Source organism: Antechinus flavipes, chromosome 5, assembly GCF_016432865.1.
Source record: "Antechinus flavipes isolate AdamAnt ecotype Samford, QLD, Australia chromosome 5, AdamAnt_v2, whole genome shotgun sequence".
Taxonomy (NCBI): domain Eukaryota; kingdom Metazoa; phylum Chordata; class Mammalia; order Dasyuromorphia; family Dasyuridae; genus Antechinus; species Antechinus flavipes.
In genome coordinates, this window is record NC_067402.1 from 103,782,064 (window position 1) to 103,798,845 (window position 16,782).

The following is a 16,782-nucleotide window of genomic DNA, read 5'->3' on the forward strand; positions in this document are numbered from 1 at the left end:
AGTTTTTAATATGTTGTATAAAAAAACTTTGTTTCATCAGACAAAATACTCAGTAGATTGTAAGAGACTTTTGGCTTTTACAAGGGCTTTAAAATTAAAATTTTAAGAAAACTTTCAAACTCCAAAATGTAGATTTATTATTATATTTATTCTTATTGCTAGCATTTATGTAGTACTTTAAGGTTTGCAAAGCACATTGAACAGATTATCTCATTTTATTCTCTTTTTAAAAAATGAGAACACCAAAGTTGAAAAAGTCAAGCAACTTTGTCTAGGGTCACACTGTATCTAAAAGCAGGATTTGAACTCATGTTCGCCCTCCTCCCCTCCCCTCGTATTTTATTTTTCCAATTACACATGCAAAGATATTTTTTAACATTCATTTTTATAAGATTTGATGTTCCAAATTTTTCTTCCTCCCTCATCTCCCTTCCTCCCCAAGACAAGCAATCCAATATAAATTATACATGTACAATCAGCTTAAATATATTTCCTTTTTTTTTCTTTTTTAAATAACTTTTTATTGACAGAACCCATGCCAGGGTAATTTTTTATAACATTATCCCTTGCATTCACTTCTGTTGCGAGTTTTCCCCTCCCTCCCTCACCTGCTCCCCCAGATGGCAAGCAGTCCTATACATGTTAAATAGATTACAAGTATATCCTAGATCCAATATATGTGTGCAGAACCGAACAGTTCTCTTGTTGCACAGGGAGAATTGGATTCAGAAGGTATAAATAACTAGGGAAGAAAAACCAAAATGCAAGCAGTTTATATTCATTTCCCAGTGTTCTTTCTTTGGGTGTAGCTGCTTCTGTCCATTCTTGATCAATTGAAACTGAATTAGATCTCTTTATCGAAGAGATCCACTTCCATCAGTATACACCCTCATACAGTATCGTTGTTGAGGTATATAATAATCTCCTGGTTCTACTCATTTCTAAATATATTTCCATATTAGTCATGTTAGAAAAGAAAAATCTGAAAAAAGGGGAAAATCATGAGAAAGAAAAAGCAAACAATAAAAAATAAGGTGAAAATACTGTTGTGATTCTTATTCAGTTCCCATAATCCTCACCTTGGATGCAGATGGCTCTCCCCATCCTAAGTCTATTGGAAACTGGCCTGAATCACCTCATTGTTGAAAAGAGCCACATCCATCACAGTTGATCACTACATAATCTTATTGTTGCCATATACAATGTTCTCTTGATTCTATTCACTTCACTCAGCATTAGTTCATGTAAGTCTTTCTAGACTTTTCTGAAATTATTCTGCTGATCATTTCTTACAGAACAATAATATTCCATAACATTTATATACCATAATTTATTCAGCCATCCCCCAACTGATGGGCATCCACTCAGTTTCCAGTTTCTAGCCACTACAAAAAGGGCTGCCATAAACATTTTTGCACATGTGGATCCTTTTCCCTTTTTTATGATTCCTTTAGATACAGGCCCAGCAGAGACACTATGAACTCAAATTTTCATGATTCCATAAGTCTAATATTATCCACTATAGCACCTAGCTGCCCTAAAAAAAATCAACCACCCCAATTTTCCTATTGTTTCCCCAGGAGATCGGTGTTATTTAGAGAAGATAACTCATTTCTAAATTTCTGAATCTAAATCAGATAATCATAAGTAATCCTGACTTAGACCATCCCTAGAGTCATTTTTAATATTCATTAAAAGTCACCTTTATCAGGAGACATTGATATGTCCTATTATTCTAGGCAGTTAAGTTATATTTGTGTGAATACAGCTTTCCCAAGCTGCTTTTGACATAAGATGATTCAATACAAACCCAAAAACCTTTAATATTCTAAATCTGGGCAGACAATAAGACAAAGATTGCCTACATCTTTATTTCAGTGGGGTTACTTGTAATATGGGTTTCAGAGGAGAGCAATTTCATCCTGATATCACAGATTCCTATATTGAAATTAATGTTACACTGATTCCAAGGCAGATTTCAATGCAGAGTCAGAGAGGATAATGAAACCTCATTCTGGGCCTGGGATTAAAAGTTCATCTGAGAAGATGACTTATGCAGATGCTTTCTAACCATTCCTACACAAATTAGCAACACATACTTAAGGGCTAGGTATTTTGAATACAGAAGTCACTCAAGTTATAAACTTCTAAAATTAAATTAGTTGTCTCGAATATATGCAAATATATTACATGGTCACAAGGAATAAAACAAACCCTTTTAAAACTACAGGATTATACTACATATTATTACATTATATTATATCTCACATACATTAAAATGACCATTTAAAATTGTAAGATTATATGTATTATGCCAATAAATTACACATACATTAACACTATAATATATTATGCATGTAATATATATTATAACAACATAATATATAATGTGTTAGTTTATTGTATAATAATATAAATAATACATATGCATAAATATGTATAATATATAATTAAATTATGCTGGGGAAGATGGTGGGGGAGGAAGCTGGGGAGAGAATTATCTCCACAGCAATATTATCTTAACTTGAAGGAAAAAGGAGGTTTGCTGGCTCCATGGCTTCCCCATAGGTCTGGGGAAGGAAGGCACATGAGAATGTCTAACATTTCTTCTAGTGAACCTCAAGGATGTCTACATTTTGAAATGGTGGATTACATCAGAAATGTATGTTTTTAGGACATATATATTTTACTACTAATTAATTACATTGATTTTCAGTTAGCTTACTAATTGATCCAAATCTTCCAGAATGATATTTAGCAGAAGTGATATTTACACAACATTAGCAGGAAGAAGCTTATCAGGTTTACTTTTTTTTTTTCCTGATGAGTCAACTGGGGTTAAGTGACTTGCCCAGGGAAGTGTTAAGTGTCTTGAGGCCAAATTTTAACTCTGGTCCCTGACTTCAGGGCTCATGCTCAATTCACTGAGCTATATCACTGCCTCTCTAATTAGGTTTACTAATCCACAAGATTGGATGCATTAATTAGATCTCAAAAACAATTTTAAAAGAAGTTTTAAGGTTCACACACAATAAAAAAGCATTTGTAATTCAACTGAGTACAAAACATGTATAAAATTTCAAAAACTTAGACATTATAGAAAACATGTTAAAATTGTGGCTTTGTTTGAATGTGTTTCCTTGTTCAGATAAGCAAAGAATTATCATTATGAAAGAGCTGTTATAACAACTTACATAAAAATATTTAAAAGGATTCAAAGCATTATTACTGTAAAATGTCTCAATAATTTCCCTCCCTCTTATTTTCTGTGGATTTTTTATTGTAAAATTTTTTTCCTTAAAAATTTCAGGCAAGAAGCTTCTTGGAATCAGGCCTAGGGCCCTAATCTTTAGTTTGATTTAACATTTAGGAAATGATAAAGACTCTAGGGTGAATTGGGGTATTGTTCTTTGTGGGATTCAGGGAGATGACAGAGCAGGAAGAAGTAAATGCTCTAGAAAATCCACTATTTAGAAGTGACTTTTCCTTAATATAGCAAGGCAACATTTATAAAGAGATTTCCATAAGATCTTAGGAAAAGAGTAAATCTCCACAATATTTGATATTGTTCTTGAAATGTCAGATACAGCAGCAAGAAAAGGAAATTTAGGGAATTATTTATTTCTCTAGGTAATTTATATTGATTGATACCAATGGTATCTAAATCAAATAAACTTATTTTAAAATTATTTTCAATACCTTATTAACTCATCAAAACTTTGTGGAGTAATAGATGCTAATTTTGTTGTAAATATTACTACCTACAGGCTTCATACTAATCTGGAAAACCAAAAATTACCTATGTTGTATTACAAATCCTCCAGCAGAGTTTTGGGCCTAGAGTTTAAACTTCAGATTTTAAAATATCATAAATTTACCAAAAAATTAATAGACACAACTTTAGCAAAGTACTACGATACAAAATAAATCCACAAAATTATCAACACTTCTATACATTATCAACAAATCCAACAGATATAAAAATGTCATTCAAAATTAACATGGAATATATATATATATATATATATATATATATATATATATATATATATATATATATATATATATATACACACACACACACACACACATATTACATATATAGACATATTTTGGAATAATATGAATATAAATACAAAATACTTTTTCTTTAAATTGATTGTTAAAATTAATTTATTCTGAATATAAACACTAAAAATGGGTAATTAAATATACATAAAACAAACAAAAAAAGGGATTCTACATGAAATAGCAGATAAATATTATGTATGGCTTACTTCTTTTTATGTAAAAAATCATTTGAACCTACTTTTCTTTTTCCCCCAATTTTTAGTTTTTAATTGTTATTTTCTGGTTCTTATATCACCACAATATCCTATGTCCCTCCCTCCCCGTAGAGACAACCTGTATGACAAATTGTATTTTTTTAAGGAAGGGGAAAAAAGCGTATTTACTTTGTTTTCAATTCCTAGCTATCACAAAAAATGTTGATATAAATATTTTGGACTTATTAATGACTTCCTTGGGCTATCCAGGGGTCCTCAAACTACGGATGGCAGGCCAGATGCAGCAGCTGAGGACGTTTACCCCCTCACCCAGGGCTATGAAGTTTCTTTATTTAAAGGCCCACACAACAAAGTTTTTATTTTTACTATAGTCTGGCTCTCCAACAGTCTGAGGGACAGTGAACTGGCCCCCTATTTAAAAAGTTTGAGGACCCTTGCGCTATACACTCTGTAACTGGAGTCTAAGAACCTGGAGTTTTCAAAATTATCCTGTTTGTGCTTTTATTCTGATCTTCCTGTTGTTACTTCCTCTAACAAAAGCAAAAACCTCAATGATCCTTTAAAAATTTCCTTCCTTCTTCCCTTTTCTTTTTTACAATCCTAATCCTATTCCCATCTCCTACTCTTATTGGAAAAAAAAAAAAAAAAGAAAAAAAGACCTTATAACACACATAATCAAATTGGACACATAATGAAGTGGACAATTCCCAATTGTCCACATTTAAAAATATATGTTTGATTTTGTATGTCAATTCCATCACTGCTCTTATTAGGAAATGGGTAGCATTCCTCATTATCTGTCCTCCAGAACTGTGGCTGATCATTTGTTGTTCAATTGTTTCAGTTAGATTTGCCTCTTCACTTCCCTATTTGGGGTTTGCTAGGCAAAGGTTTTCAAAGTAGCTTTTCTTTAGAATGTTGTAACTGTATAAATTGTCATCCTACTTCTGATTACTTTTCCCTCTAACAATTCATATAAGTCTTCTTTGGCTTCTCTGAAACTATACATTCCTTCATTTCTTTAATATTTTTCTTAACTGTATAAATTGTCATCCTACTTCTGATTACTTTTCCCTCTAACAATTTATATAAGTCTTCTTTGGCTTCTCTGAAACTATACATTCCTTCATTTCTTTAATATTTTTCTTAATTTACTTTCATTCCTTCATTTTTTAAAGCACATTAATACCACATTACATTCATAGACCACTGGTTCAGCCATTTCCTAAGATTAGCACTCCACTCCATCCTGCTTAAATTTTCAATTCTTTGCTACTACAAAAAGAGTTGTTCTAAATTAGTTTGCATATATTGGTCTCCTTTGTTGCATTAGTGTAGAGGTAACAAACATAAAAACCAAAATGTAACTGGAAAATATTTAAAAATAAAAATGTAATAAAATAGGCAATATTAATATGCAGTTTTCTATGTCAATAAACAAAATTTTTTCACATGGTTTAGTGGCCCCCATTTCTACCCTGAATTTGAAACCATTGCATCAGCTTGCCTGTCCTCCTTCAGATCTTCCAACATCTGTAATTTTCCTTTTTGTCATGTTTGCCAACTGATGAGTATGAAATATCTCAGTTGCTACAATTTGCATTTCTCTAATTACTGATATTTTGGATTCAATTAATTCAATTAACATTGAATTATTAATAATTGGGATTTCTTCTTGAGAATTAGTTTTGTCATAACTGTTGACCATCTAGCTTTGGGAAGGGCTCATATATTTGAATCATTTCTTTATAAATGTTAGGGTAGAAACTTTGTTGCGGAGATTTTTTTCCTAGTTAATGGTTTCCCTTCAAGTTCTAATTGCAATGATTTTCAGTACCTAAGCATTTTTCAATGCCAAATAACTAAAATTATTTTATTTTCTGTGATCCTTTCTGTCCCTTTTTTGGTCATAAACTAGTTTCCTTTCCATAGTTGTGAAAAGTTTCTTTTTTAATTTTTTTCTAATGTCTTTATAATAAGTCTGATCTATTATATGTAAACCATCTATCTATTTAGAGCTGAATTTAATATATATATATATGGTATGAAATGCTGGTTAAACATAACTTCAAACTATGTTGCAGCTTTCCCAGTAGAAAAAAGAGATTACCTATAATTATTGTTTATGTCTTCTGATTTGTGGATATGACACTATTATGTTCATTGTATTTCTAAATCTTGTGTAATTTATTTGTTCCACTGATCAGCTACCAAACAGTTACTTTTATGATTACTCTTTTTAGTAGTTTGAGATCTGGTACTGCTAGGTCCCCTTCTTCTTGATACTTTTTCATTAATTCCTTTGAGATTTTTGATCACTTGTTCCTCCAGATGAATTCAGTTTTTCTTTTCCCCCACTCTATAAAATAATCCTTTGGTAATTTGATTGGCATGGTACTAAAGAACCAAGTTAATTTAGACTGTAATTTTTATTATATTAATTTAGTTGCTCATGAGAAATTACTATTTCACCAATTTCCCTCCCCCCCTTTCCTCCCTCCCTCCCTGTCCCTTTCTCTCTTCCTGTCCCTCTCCTTCTCCCTCTCATTTTAAAGGAGTCATTCCCCAGGAGATAAATGGTTAAAGGACATGAAGTAATTCTCAAAGCAAGGAATCATCCAAACGCTCAACAATCACAAGAAAAAGTATTTGGAACACTAATAATTTAAATGCAAATTAAAGCAACTCTGAGGTTCTATATCATATCCATCAGATTAGCAAAGATGACAAAAAAAGGACATGGCCTTTGTTGGAGGGGCTGTAGGAAAACATGCATAATAATGCACTACTAATGGATCTGTGAATTGGTCAAATCATTTGGAAAGCAATTTGGAACTATACTGTAAATGTCACTAAAATATCCTCTTTGATTCAATGTTGGACACGACTAGTAGACATATACATTAAATTCAAGACAAAAGGAAAGGGCCCCTTTATATAAAAATAGCATTTTTTACGATAGCTAGCGAAGAACTGTAAACAAAATGGGTGCCCACCAACAGATGATTTACAAATGTAATAAAATATTATCGTGAATGAGAAATAACACTATTTTAGAGAATTCTGGGAAATTCTGTGTAAACTTATGCAGAAGAATCATTTGTATGAAATTATGAGAAAAACCAAGAGAACTATTTTATAAAATGAATAAGTCATTTTATAATGACTCAGAGACTAAAGAACTATGATCAGTGCAATGAATAATAAGAACTCCAAAAAACTGAAGAAACATGCCTCCCACCTCTCAGTACAAAGGTAATGAATTAACTACAGGAACAGAATGCCATATTTTCAATCATGACCAAACACAACATAAATTTGGTTTACTTGATAATACTTATGTATTACAAGGAAGAGTTTTTTATCTTGGTTCAGAAAATGGGTAGATACAAGGCAACTAGGTGGTGCAGAGAGCACTGGTCCTAGAGTCAGGAGGACCTGAGTTCAAAACCAACCCTAGATACCTGACACTCACTAGCTTGTGACCCTGAGCAAGTCACTTAACCCTGAATGCCTCACAAAAAACAAAAAAAAATAAGATACAATGTCCACAAGCAATTAAAATATAATTTCCTCAAAAACACAAAGCAATAGAAAAATATTATAAAATGAGTATGGAAGAGGGAGAGTTACTGATCAGAACAGAACCAAAATCTAGTCCTTTGGAAAATAACCTGTCCCCCATGTCAGGACTGGAGGAGCAAAGAAACTAATGGATAAGGAACTTCTTACAGTTTGGGAAGTCAAAAACTTACATTTAAAACAGCAGCAGCCACTACTACAAAAGCTACTACCACTATTAACATTTTTATACTTGTTCTTTGCCTTAGTGTTTTGATGTAGGTAGAGCAAGGTTTTTTAACTGGGTCCATGGATATATTTTAGGGGTCAAGAAAAGAAAAAAATAAATCTTTATTTTCATTAATCTCTAACTGAAATTTAGCATTTCCTTCAGTTATTTAAAAAATGAGGGGTTGATAAGTTTTGTCAGATTGCTACAGTGGTTCATGGCAGGAAAAAAACTGTTAAAAGCTACTGAACTAAATAGATTATTGACTTTATGGATCTTTTTATTTATGTGGCTAACTCCTGAGAACAATTAGGATGTCATCAGTGTACTGAAGGACAAGAAAAAAAAGATAGTAGGTAATTCATAGCCATGAACAGTGTATAGGTTCCTCTGATAACCACAAAGTAAAGACATCTAGAAGAAGGCCAGTTTCCCACATATTAGGTAGACTCTATAGTCTATATAGAGGATATGGACAAGGATCCTATAAGATGAGAAGGCAAGGATAGACAGGAATGGATTGAACAAAAGAATCATAATTAGAAATTTCTTCAAGGGACTGAGAAATAATGAATAATAAGGGTGGAAGATAATAGAGTCTTGGACACAGCAACATACAAATTAGATGACAAGTCCAACTGTAGGTTCAGTCTTGCATTCCTCGGAGACTCACTTAAGCCTTCCTTAGAATTCATAATGAGGCAGGTGTACCACCAAAAAAAGGGGTTTGAGTAAGAAAAGAAGTGTTTCTTGAGTGCTATAGGTACTTTAAATTTCAAATACACAAGATCAAGAAATATACTGAATCTTACCATTGTAAGCTTGCTGTAGGTGACTAGGCAGAGGTGAGTGAGAAAGTGATGTTGAATGCTGAGCTCCTGGCTGTAAACCCTTCAGCATATCTAAAAGAAAAAAATATGCAATACTGGTAGTCTGTCCAGGCTTTAGTTTTTAAAAATTTTTGTTTAAAAAAGTTAAAACATACAAACTAGATTTATGTGGGAAAGACAGAAGCATAAGAAACTCACTGAATGCCATATTAGGTACCTAAGTACCTAATAATAATAATAATAAGGCAATCAAGGACTTCATAATTTAGACAGGCCACAATCCTTTATTTCAAGGAAATTCCAAAAATGCAAGAAATTAGGTTCTTCTACCTCTTATCCTGATTGGGGTGTTAATGAACTGAAAATCATATGGACGTAATAAAATATTAATAGTGAATAAGAAACGACACTATTTTAGAGAATCCTGGAATTTCTGTGTAAATTTATGCAGAAGAACCATTTGTATGAAATTGTGAGAAAAACCAAGAGAACTACTTTCTAAAATGACTAAGTCACTGTAAAAAGAAACAACAAAGAACTATGATCAATGCAATGAATAATTAATAAGTTTTATAAAATTTTGTTAAGGAAAACTATAGAATTCATTAAGCTTCTGCTCCTTTATATATGTAATTGAAATACAGAAGGTTTTCTTTTAAAATATTTCATAACTGTCACTAATTAGATCCAATTATATGAATTAGCGGGGTTTAGTGTTCTCTCAGATTAGATTGCAAAATAACTGAATAATCAAACTTACTCTGAGTTAGGCTATGGTGGAAAGCGGCTGAGGTAGATCCCGAGGTGGTTGTCACTCCAGCTGTGTCAGTTCCAAAGCTAAGCAGCTCCAAAGGAAACTGAAAGGGCATGGTGACAGGAACCAGGCCCCCCAGCATCCCAAAAGGAGCCACATTTTGATTTGTTACAGACAGTGGTGATGTCATGAGAGTGAGAGGCGAGGCATTAGCCAATAAGGATGCACCTGCTGTGGACTGTGCAGAAACCATATGTCAAAAAAAAAAAATGACTTTAAATTCTTAGCTGACATATTTAACACCCCGACAGAACCAAAACTGCATAGCTAACAATTTCTCTAATAGTAGCAAGTCACACAGACACAAATAACTCTATAACAAGAGCTGAAATAGTAGGCACCTTCTTTAGGATTGCCAAATTCTGAAAATTAGTACACTTTATTTGTAACTCTGGAAAATTACAAATTAAAATTTCCCCAATATATTTTCCTAGGGGTAATATATTTTGTCCTTCACTTTAAAAATTAAGTAGCTATAAGAAAATAAAAGCTTCAAAAATACTTATGTATTAAAATATTTAATCACAACTGCTAATACCAAAAACTAAACATGAGCAAAATTCAAGAGCAGAAGAAACATTAAAGAACTATGGGAGACAGGAACCATGCATGCATGGTGTGTTTCTACATAAAAGTAATATTATTCATGCTTCTCTTTCACACTGAGGCCAACCAGAAAGTAGTTTACCATATATGACTATAAAATATAGACAGTAAAGTAATGGATTTGTAACTTGTTAAATAACCATACCCAAAGAGTAATGATTAATGGACCAAGGTCAACCTGGAGGGAGCTGGCTGGAGTGAGCTGGCCACAGGGTTCTGTCCTCAGCCCTGTTCTGTTCAACATTCAGGGATGTTGTAGAGGTGATTCCTGCATTGGGTGGGAAGTTGGAGTGGATGACCCACAAGGTCCCTTCCAACTCTGGGATTCTAACATTTTCATGTGAGAACTAGAGAATCAGTCTTATTAATTTTACATTGCTCTATGATTCACAAATTTGGGCTGTGTCCATCACATCCCCTGAGATCCCCATCCCTAGGAATATACCACTCAAACCAAGAGTAAACACCATGTTGCATTAAGATTGCATTAAGATTCAATACCAAGGAGATGTGCTTAGGAAATGAAATATCTGGTTAGATCTACCTCACATTTGAAGGCCTCTGCACATGATAGTAGTCTCATGGCCTCCTCTTAACCTGTTGTGCCTTTACTCTGTATCTCCAGTGTGACTTTGACAGAAAAACAGCAGTCTTCTTTCCTCTTTTTTGCATGATATCCTCATTTGTCCATCCCGCTCCATCCCTCTCCTTACCCCCCACCAAGGGTGTCAACTGCAGGAAAAAGAATATTTTCCACCCTATTTGAAAGTCAGAGAACACCAGACCCTGGGATTTCAATAGAGCTTTGGGGGTTAAGGAGAAGGCTAACATAGATGAACCACATTCACTTTTCTTGCCATCTTCTTACCTCCATTGAATTACTAAAGCAATTCCCTCACTTAACTGCAAAATATGGAAACTACACTTTCCTGTAGTATCTTGCCATGCCTGCCTCCCTTTCTTGCCTACTCCCTATTCTGATACTGAGTTGCAGAGCAATAGGATCAAAGGAAAAGTACTGTCCAAATCAAAAAATTCTTTGGGAAAGGGGATTTCTGAAAACCCCATCCATGCTCTCCACAGTTCCTCTACTCTTCTCCATTACTAGTGATAGGAAGGAGGCAAAATCAGTTGTTGATGGACTTTGAAGTCCACCGTTCTAAGAACTAGGGAAGCAGGCCCAAACAAGAAGGAGGATCTGCTTCCCTTATCTTGTAACACCAAAAGTAAGGCAGGTTCCTAAAGCTTGTGTGCCAAAAGGGCGATGAGCTATCTGCTACAGCTTCTGACGCTGTCATGCAGAAAAGTGTCCTTAAGAATGTGATCCTAGGAAACACTTCGGTTTTATGCGAGCCACATTAAGATTGAGGAATGAGAGAAAAAATACCACTTATACCTGGGACCAAGAGGGACTTACTTTTCTGACTGATTTGTCTTTGGTCTTTCCCCATTCCATTTTATCTTATAAACAATTATCTTACTCATTTCATCATGGCACTCCCTTCTTTACAACAAAGAGAGTGGTTCTCTAACAGCTTAGTTTATCAAACCAAGCTCTTTATTCTTGCTTTCAAACACAGAAACAATAATGAAAAAAACTTCAATGTCATCCCATAATCTTCTACATAGATTCTCAAAATGTAACTATTAAGTTTGTATTATGGTAGTACATTTAATGTGCATTCAATGATTTTTTTATAAAGTGTCTTCTGTAGCTGTTTCATATTATCTCACTATTTAAATCTAAATGCCTTCAAGAACAACTGAAGTTTATCATACATTTTTGTATATCCCCCAATAGTATCTACTAAGAAGAAAGTGAACAGCATCTTTGACAAGTGTTGACAGACTATCAAGGCTCTATTTTATTGCCTCTATGAAGGAAAATAAGTGACAGAAATGAAGGAGACGATATAGAAGGAATAGGGTATTTGTATTAGGGTAGAAGGAGAGGCTGGTCTATATGTTTTGCAGATACTTTTCCCTTAAGATTTTATCAGTGTGTAAATTGTAGTATAATATATTTCTCCACAAATGACTCCACTATATTAATTATGTATCTTTAAACCAAAAGTAATAGTCTCTGGTCACTCCTACCTAGTTTAGCATTCCTTAGTAATAATCTTGGTCAATTCAACTTTACCAGAAGCTGGGTAAAGATTTTCTTTTCTCACTTTTTAATACACACATAACATATCCTATGCCATATACATCCATGGAATCTTAAGTGTTGGAAGTAACAGTAGAGGATAAACAGTATAACTTCCCTTCTAATGCAGAAATCCTATCTATAAGATACCTGTCAGGCAGTCATGTATCTTGAATGAACATTTTATGAACAAGGCAATTTGATCTATTTTTGCATAGATTAATAATAACTGTTCTTCTTTTTGCTAAGTTAGAATCTCTTTTGCTAAAACTTCTTTTCATATACATTATTTCTACCCTCTAGAATAATATAAAACAAGGTACTTATATAAGAATTATCACTTTCCTTCTAAGACTTCTCTTTTCCAGACTAAACACCTCCACTATCTTAAATAATATATCATATGAGAGTGTTGCAAGAGTCCTCGCCATTCTTATTGTCTTTCTGCAGATACTATCTGGACATCATCTCCAGAATTGGACATAATACTTCAGATATGATCTGGTTAACACAGAGCATAGTGGAATTATTGCCTTTGACTTGGATCTAACACTTATAGGAGAACAGACTTCTATTAAAGTAAAACATAACTGTGTTGGCAGTTTCATTTTTATGCAGTTGTCAGACTGCTAGTTCACATTAACATATAGTACAAGTTCAGCGAATATTGATAGATTACCATTCACATATGTGCATATGGTATCTTTTCTCCTGGACTTTTCAGTCTCTCTCAGGATTCACATGAAGGCACTGATAACCGTCAAAATTAGCTTTGTGACCTATAGCTAGTTGTTATCTCTTGGTAAAATTCTACAGCTACTTCTTGGGGTAAAAGAAGTCTTTGTATTATCAAATTTTACCATATATTAAAAAAGCTGGCATTGTATAAACATAGTATAGTTATTTATGGATAGCCTTCCCCTGGGTAAATGACATGACATACCAGCTACAATCTAGTTAAATATTTGCAGCTGTTAACATGATCCAGTGGTATGAACAAGGAGAGAAGTGGCATGATTCATGTACCTCAGGCCTTGTCAGTTAACTATTAAGTAATTTGGGAGTCAAAGGAGAAAACCTATTAGGAAAGAGCTAAAGGAGAGAATAACAGATCTGGTGATTGGGTCAAAGGGAATTAGTCTTACAATTGGAAAAGAGGCAATTTGGGAATTGATAAAGATGTAAAGAAATAATCTCAGGGAGGGTAAATAAGTTAATTTAAGTCATGAAGCAGGAGTCAGAGATTTATTTGGAATTAGGGAAAAGAAGTAGAATCTAAAATGGAATGAGAATCTACCTATGCCTGAAGATCTGTCAACCAAAACAACCGAGGTCATATTTCATATTAATTTAAATTTGAATTCAGAGAATTAAGAATCTTCTACTTTCTGTAAAGTCTTCCTTATTTTTTCTTATGCCACTGTTTGTCCTTTGTGTTTAACTTAAGTTTTATAGCAAAAAAATTTTTTTAACTTTATTTACTTATGCATGTCTTAAGGATAATTCTACCATTGTGTCAAGAGAAAAAGAGTGGAGGATTAACATGCTCCTAATAGTAAATAATGTTGACAACAGTAATCTGTTATTTCCATACCTAGAAAAGGATCAAGTAAAGGTGAGAAAAAGAAATGGAGTCTTGATAAAACAAGTATCAACTATATATATATTGACATTTCCTCCCTGTTTCTTGATTGCAAGTGCCATCACCCTTCCAAAGAAGGAAGGGGATTGGAAGGGACAAAAAAATTATAGCTACTAAAGGGGAAAAGAGAGACTATTATACTTTAAGAGGCTGTATAATTATTGACTATTTTTCACTTTAAGTGTTTGCTGCATTGTGTAACATAGAAAGTCAATATAACATCATGACTCCAAGCTTCATAATTTACTTACCAGTATATATTTCTAAGTGGCTCCAGAATGATATTTGATCTAGCGGATTATTCCACAATGAACCAAATCTAGAATATATGTCAGTGAAATGACCTTTTTTACTCTGAAAACTAAGGCTGAGGGGATAGGGGTAAAGTGCGGCAAGAATACAATCTGAACCTGAATGGCACGTAAAAAGTATAAACAAACAACTATCTTATTATGTCCATGAGTTTGGTAAGTTAAAACTTCTACTCTAGACCTACTCACTCAGCCTTCTGAGGGTTTCAAATTAAAAGTGTATTTTAAATATATTTAATGTTGATTTTACTTTAAAATTACATTATTGGAAGCTTGATTTTCTTTCAAAATCAAAATTTTCTAATGAGAAAAAAATTCTATAAATCTTACTTTTGTTTATAAACACCTAGAAAACCAATATGTGAGGAAAACATGGATATCACTTTTTTTAAGTTACTAAAAGATTTTAATTTTTTTTTCTCCTGACTTCTATCTGGCAATTGGATAAGCCCAATACATTTGAAGATGGAATTTAAAATATCTCATTAATGAAAAGTTTGTCAAAATTTATTCTATAGATTCAACATAAATGGATTCATTCATAATGTTATCCAAAGGACTTAGGAAAAAGAAAGATAACAATCTTTTACATCATCAGACAAATATAGATTAAGTACTTACCTGCACACTGGCTGTTACAACTGAAGACCCTGAGGCAGTGGATGGTCTATGTGGAGCAGACAACTGTTTAGTAGCACCCTGTGTTCCACTTCCGGTCCCCCCAGACAGACTAGTCCTATTAGCTCCGCTTGAATTTAGATTGCCACCTCTGCTGGAAGGTACATTCATTACAATTCCACTCAAGCTATTTTTTCCAACAGTTCCAGTGGATGCTGGGTTAGCTAACTTTGAAGAGGCCTGAAGATTTTTTGCAGACTGAAGGCCTGAAGTGCGACTAGAGGGCAGTAAATTCAAGGTAGGAGACTGTCTGCTGATATTTACTCCACTGGGCTGTTTATGGATTGGATTGTTACTGGTAGAGTGGCTACTCTGGGCTACTAGTGCACTTGAATTGGAAGAACTGGGGGATACAGCAGATTTGGAAGTTGGATTGGATTTAGATATAAGAAGTTTAGTTGACATAGACGGTTTAGTTGATATAGAGGGCTTAGGGGAGGCAGAGGGCTTGGGGGAGGCAGAGGGTTTGGGGGAGGCAGAGGGCTTGGGGGAGGCAGAGGGTTTAGGGGATGTTACAGGCTTAGGAGATGCAGCGGGTTTAGGGGATGCAGCAGGTTTAGGGGATGCAGCCATAGAAAAAGGAGACTTGAAACCCTGGGTGGAAACTTGTGACACCATGGCCTTGGCTAAATAGTTACTAGAGGTAGAGGTGCTAGGTGCTGTCCGAGAGACCAACGGATGGGACCCTTGAGAGCCACTTCCAGAGGAAGGGTTAGACAAAGGAAGGCGATATACAAGTGGTTTATCTGAAGTCTTGATGAGTGGGGAGGAACAAGAAAGTTGGGGATTACTACTTAATTTTACCACTGGGTTAGTCTGTGATTTACTAATGGTGGCTTGTAATGGGGACACATAGTTTTGTTGTACAGCTGAATGCTGGTGCACCTTTGTCACTTGTGTTACTGAGGAAGATTCTTGGGCCTCTGAAGATGTAACCAAAACATGAGAGGAGGCAGCAGCTTGGGCTTGGGAAGAGGAAGAAGAGGCATGGGCCTGTGAAGAAGAAGATGCTTGGATTTGGCTTGACCGTTGGAGTCCTTGCTGAAGAAGCCTGGCTGGCAAAGGTTCTAAAGAAACTTTAGGGTTCTGAATTGAGGAACCAGCAATAAGGCCTGAAGAGATGCCAGTATGAGCTAAGTCCTGGGGTTTCTTTGGTACTGGTCCTGTGTGGCCAGCAATAAGACTTGATGAATGTGCAGTCTGAGCTGACTCTATTTTTTTTGGAGTAGCCAATGGCAGCTTGCTCATGATACTTGCTAATTTTTCTTCCCGAAGTCCTGGTCGAGGTCTTGTAGTTGGTACGCCAACTCCAGAGCCAACTGGAGGGCCCTTGGTCCCATTATTGATAACAGCCAATGCCTCAGAAACAGAATCCAGTGAAGGTGGATGAAAAGAAAGGTCTTCATCTAGTGAATCATCAAGGCAAATAGTTTCCTGGGCAGGTGTACTGCTAGAGCTGGCTGGAGCAACAGCAGAAGTAAGAGAGCTCACCGATGGACCACCAACTGAAGATAATAAAGACGCAGGTATTTTCTGGTCCTTTTTTGGACTGCAGTCCTTGGGTAAAAGCCAAAAGAAAAAGTTACACTGTGAAAATTTCTAAGAAACTAGAGTTCCCTCCCAACTGATTTTTAATTTTTTTTTCCAAGGAAATTTTCATTAGAACTATGAAGAGG

At 34.5% G+C, this 16,782-nt stretch overlaps 1 protein-coding gene across 2 annotated transcripts in view; it reads right to left on the reverse strand.

Annotated features, from left to right (window-relative positions):
- Positions 1–16,782, reverse strand: part of UBN2 (ubinuclein 2) — a 128,190-nt gene that overhangs the window by 20,821 nt on the left and 90,587 nt on the right. For both annotated transcript variants that reach the window (XM_051963606.1, XM_051963607.1), the window contains 3 exons: positions 15,050–16,663; positions 9,667–9,898; positions 8,889–8,978 (listed from right to left, as the gene is read on the reverse strand). In XM_051963606.1, coding sequence (XP_051819566.1) covers positions 8,889–8,978; positions 9,667–9,898; positions 15,050–16,663 — 1,936 coding nt within the window. The remainder of the gene's footprint in view (positions 1–8,888; positions 8,979–9,666; positions 9,899–15,049; positions 16,664–16,782) is intronic.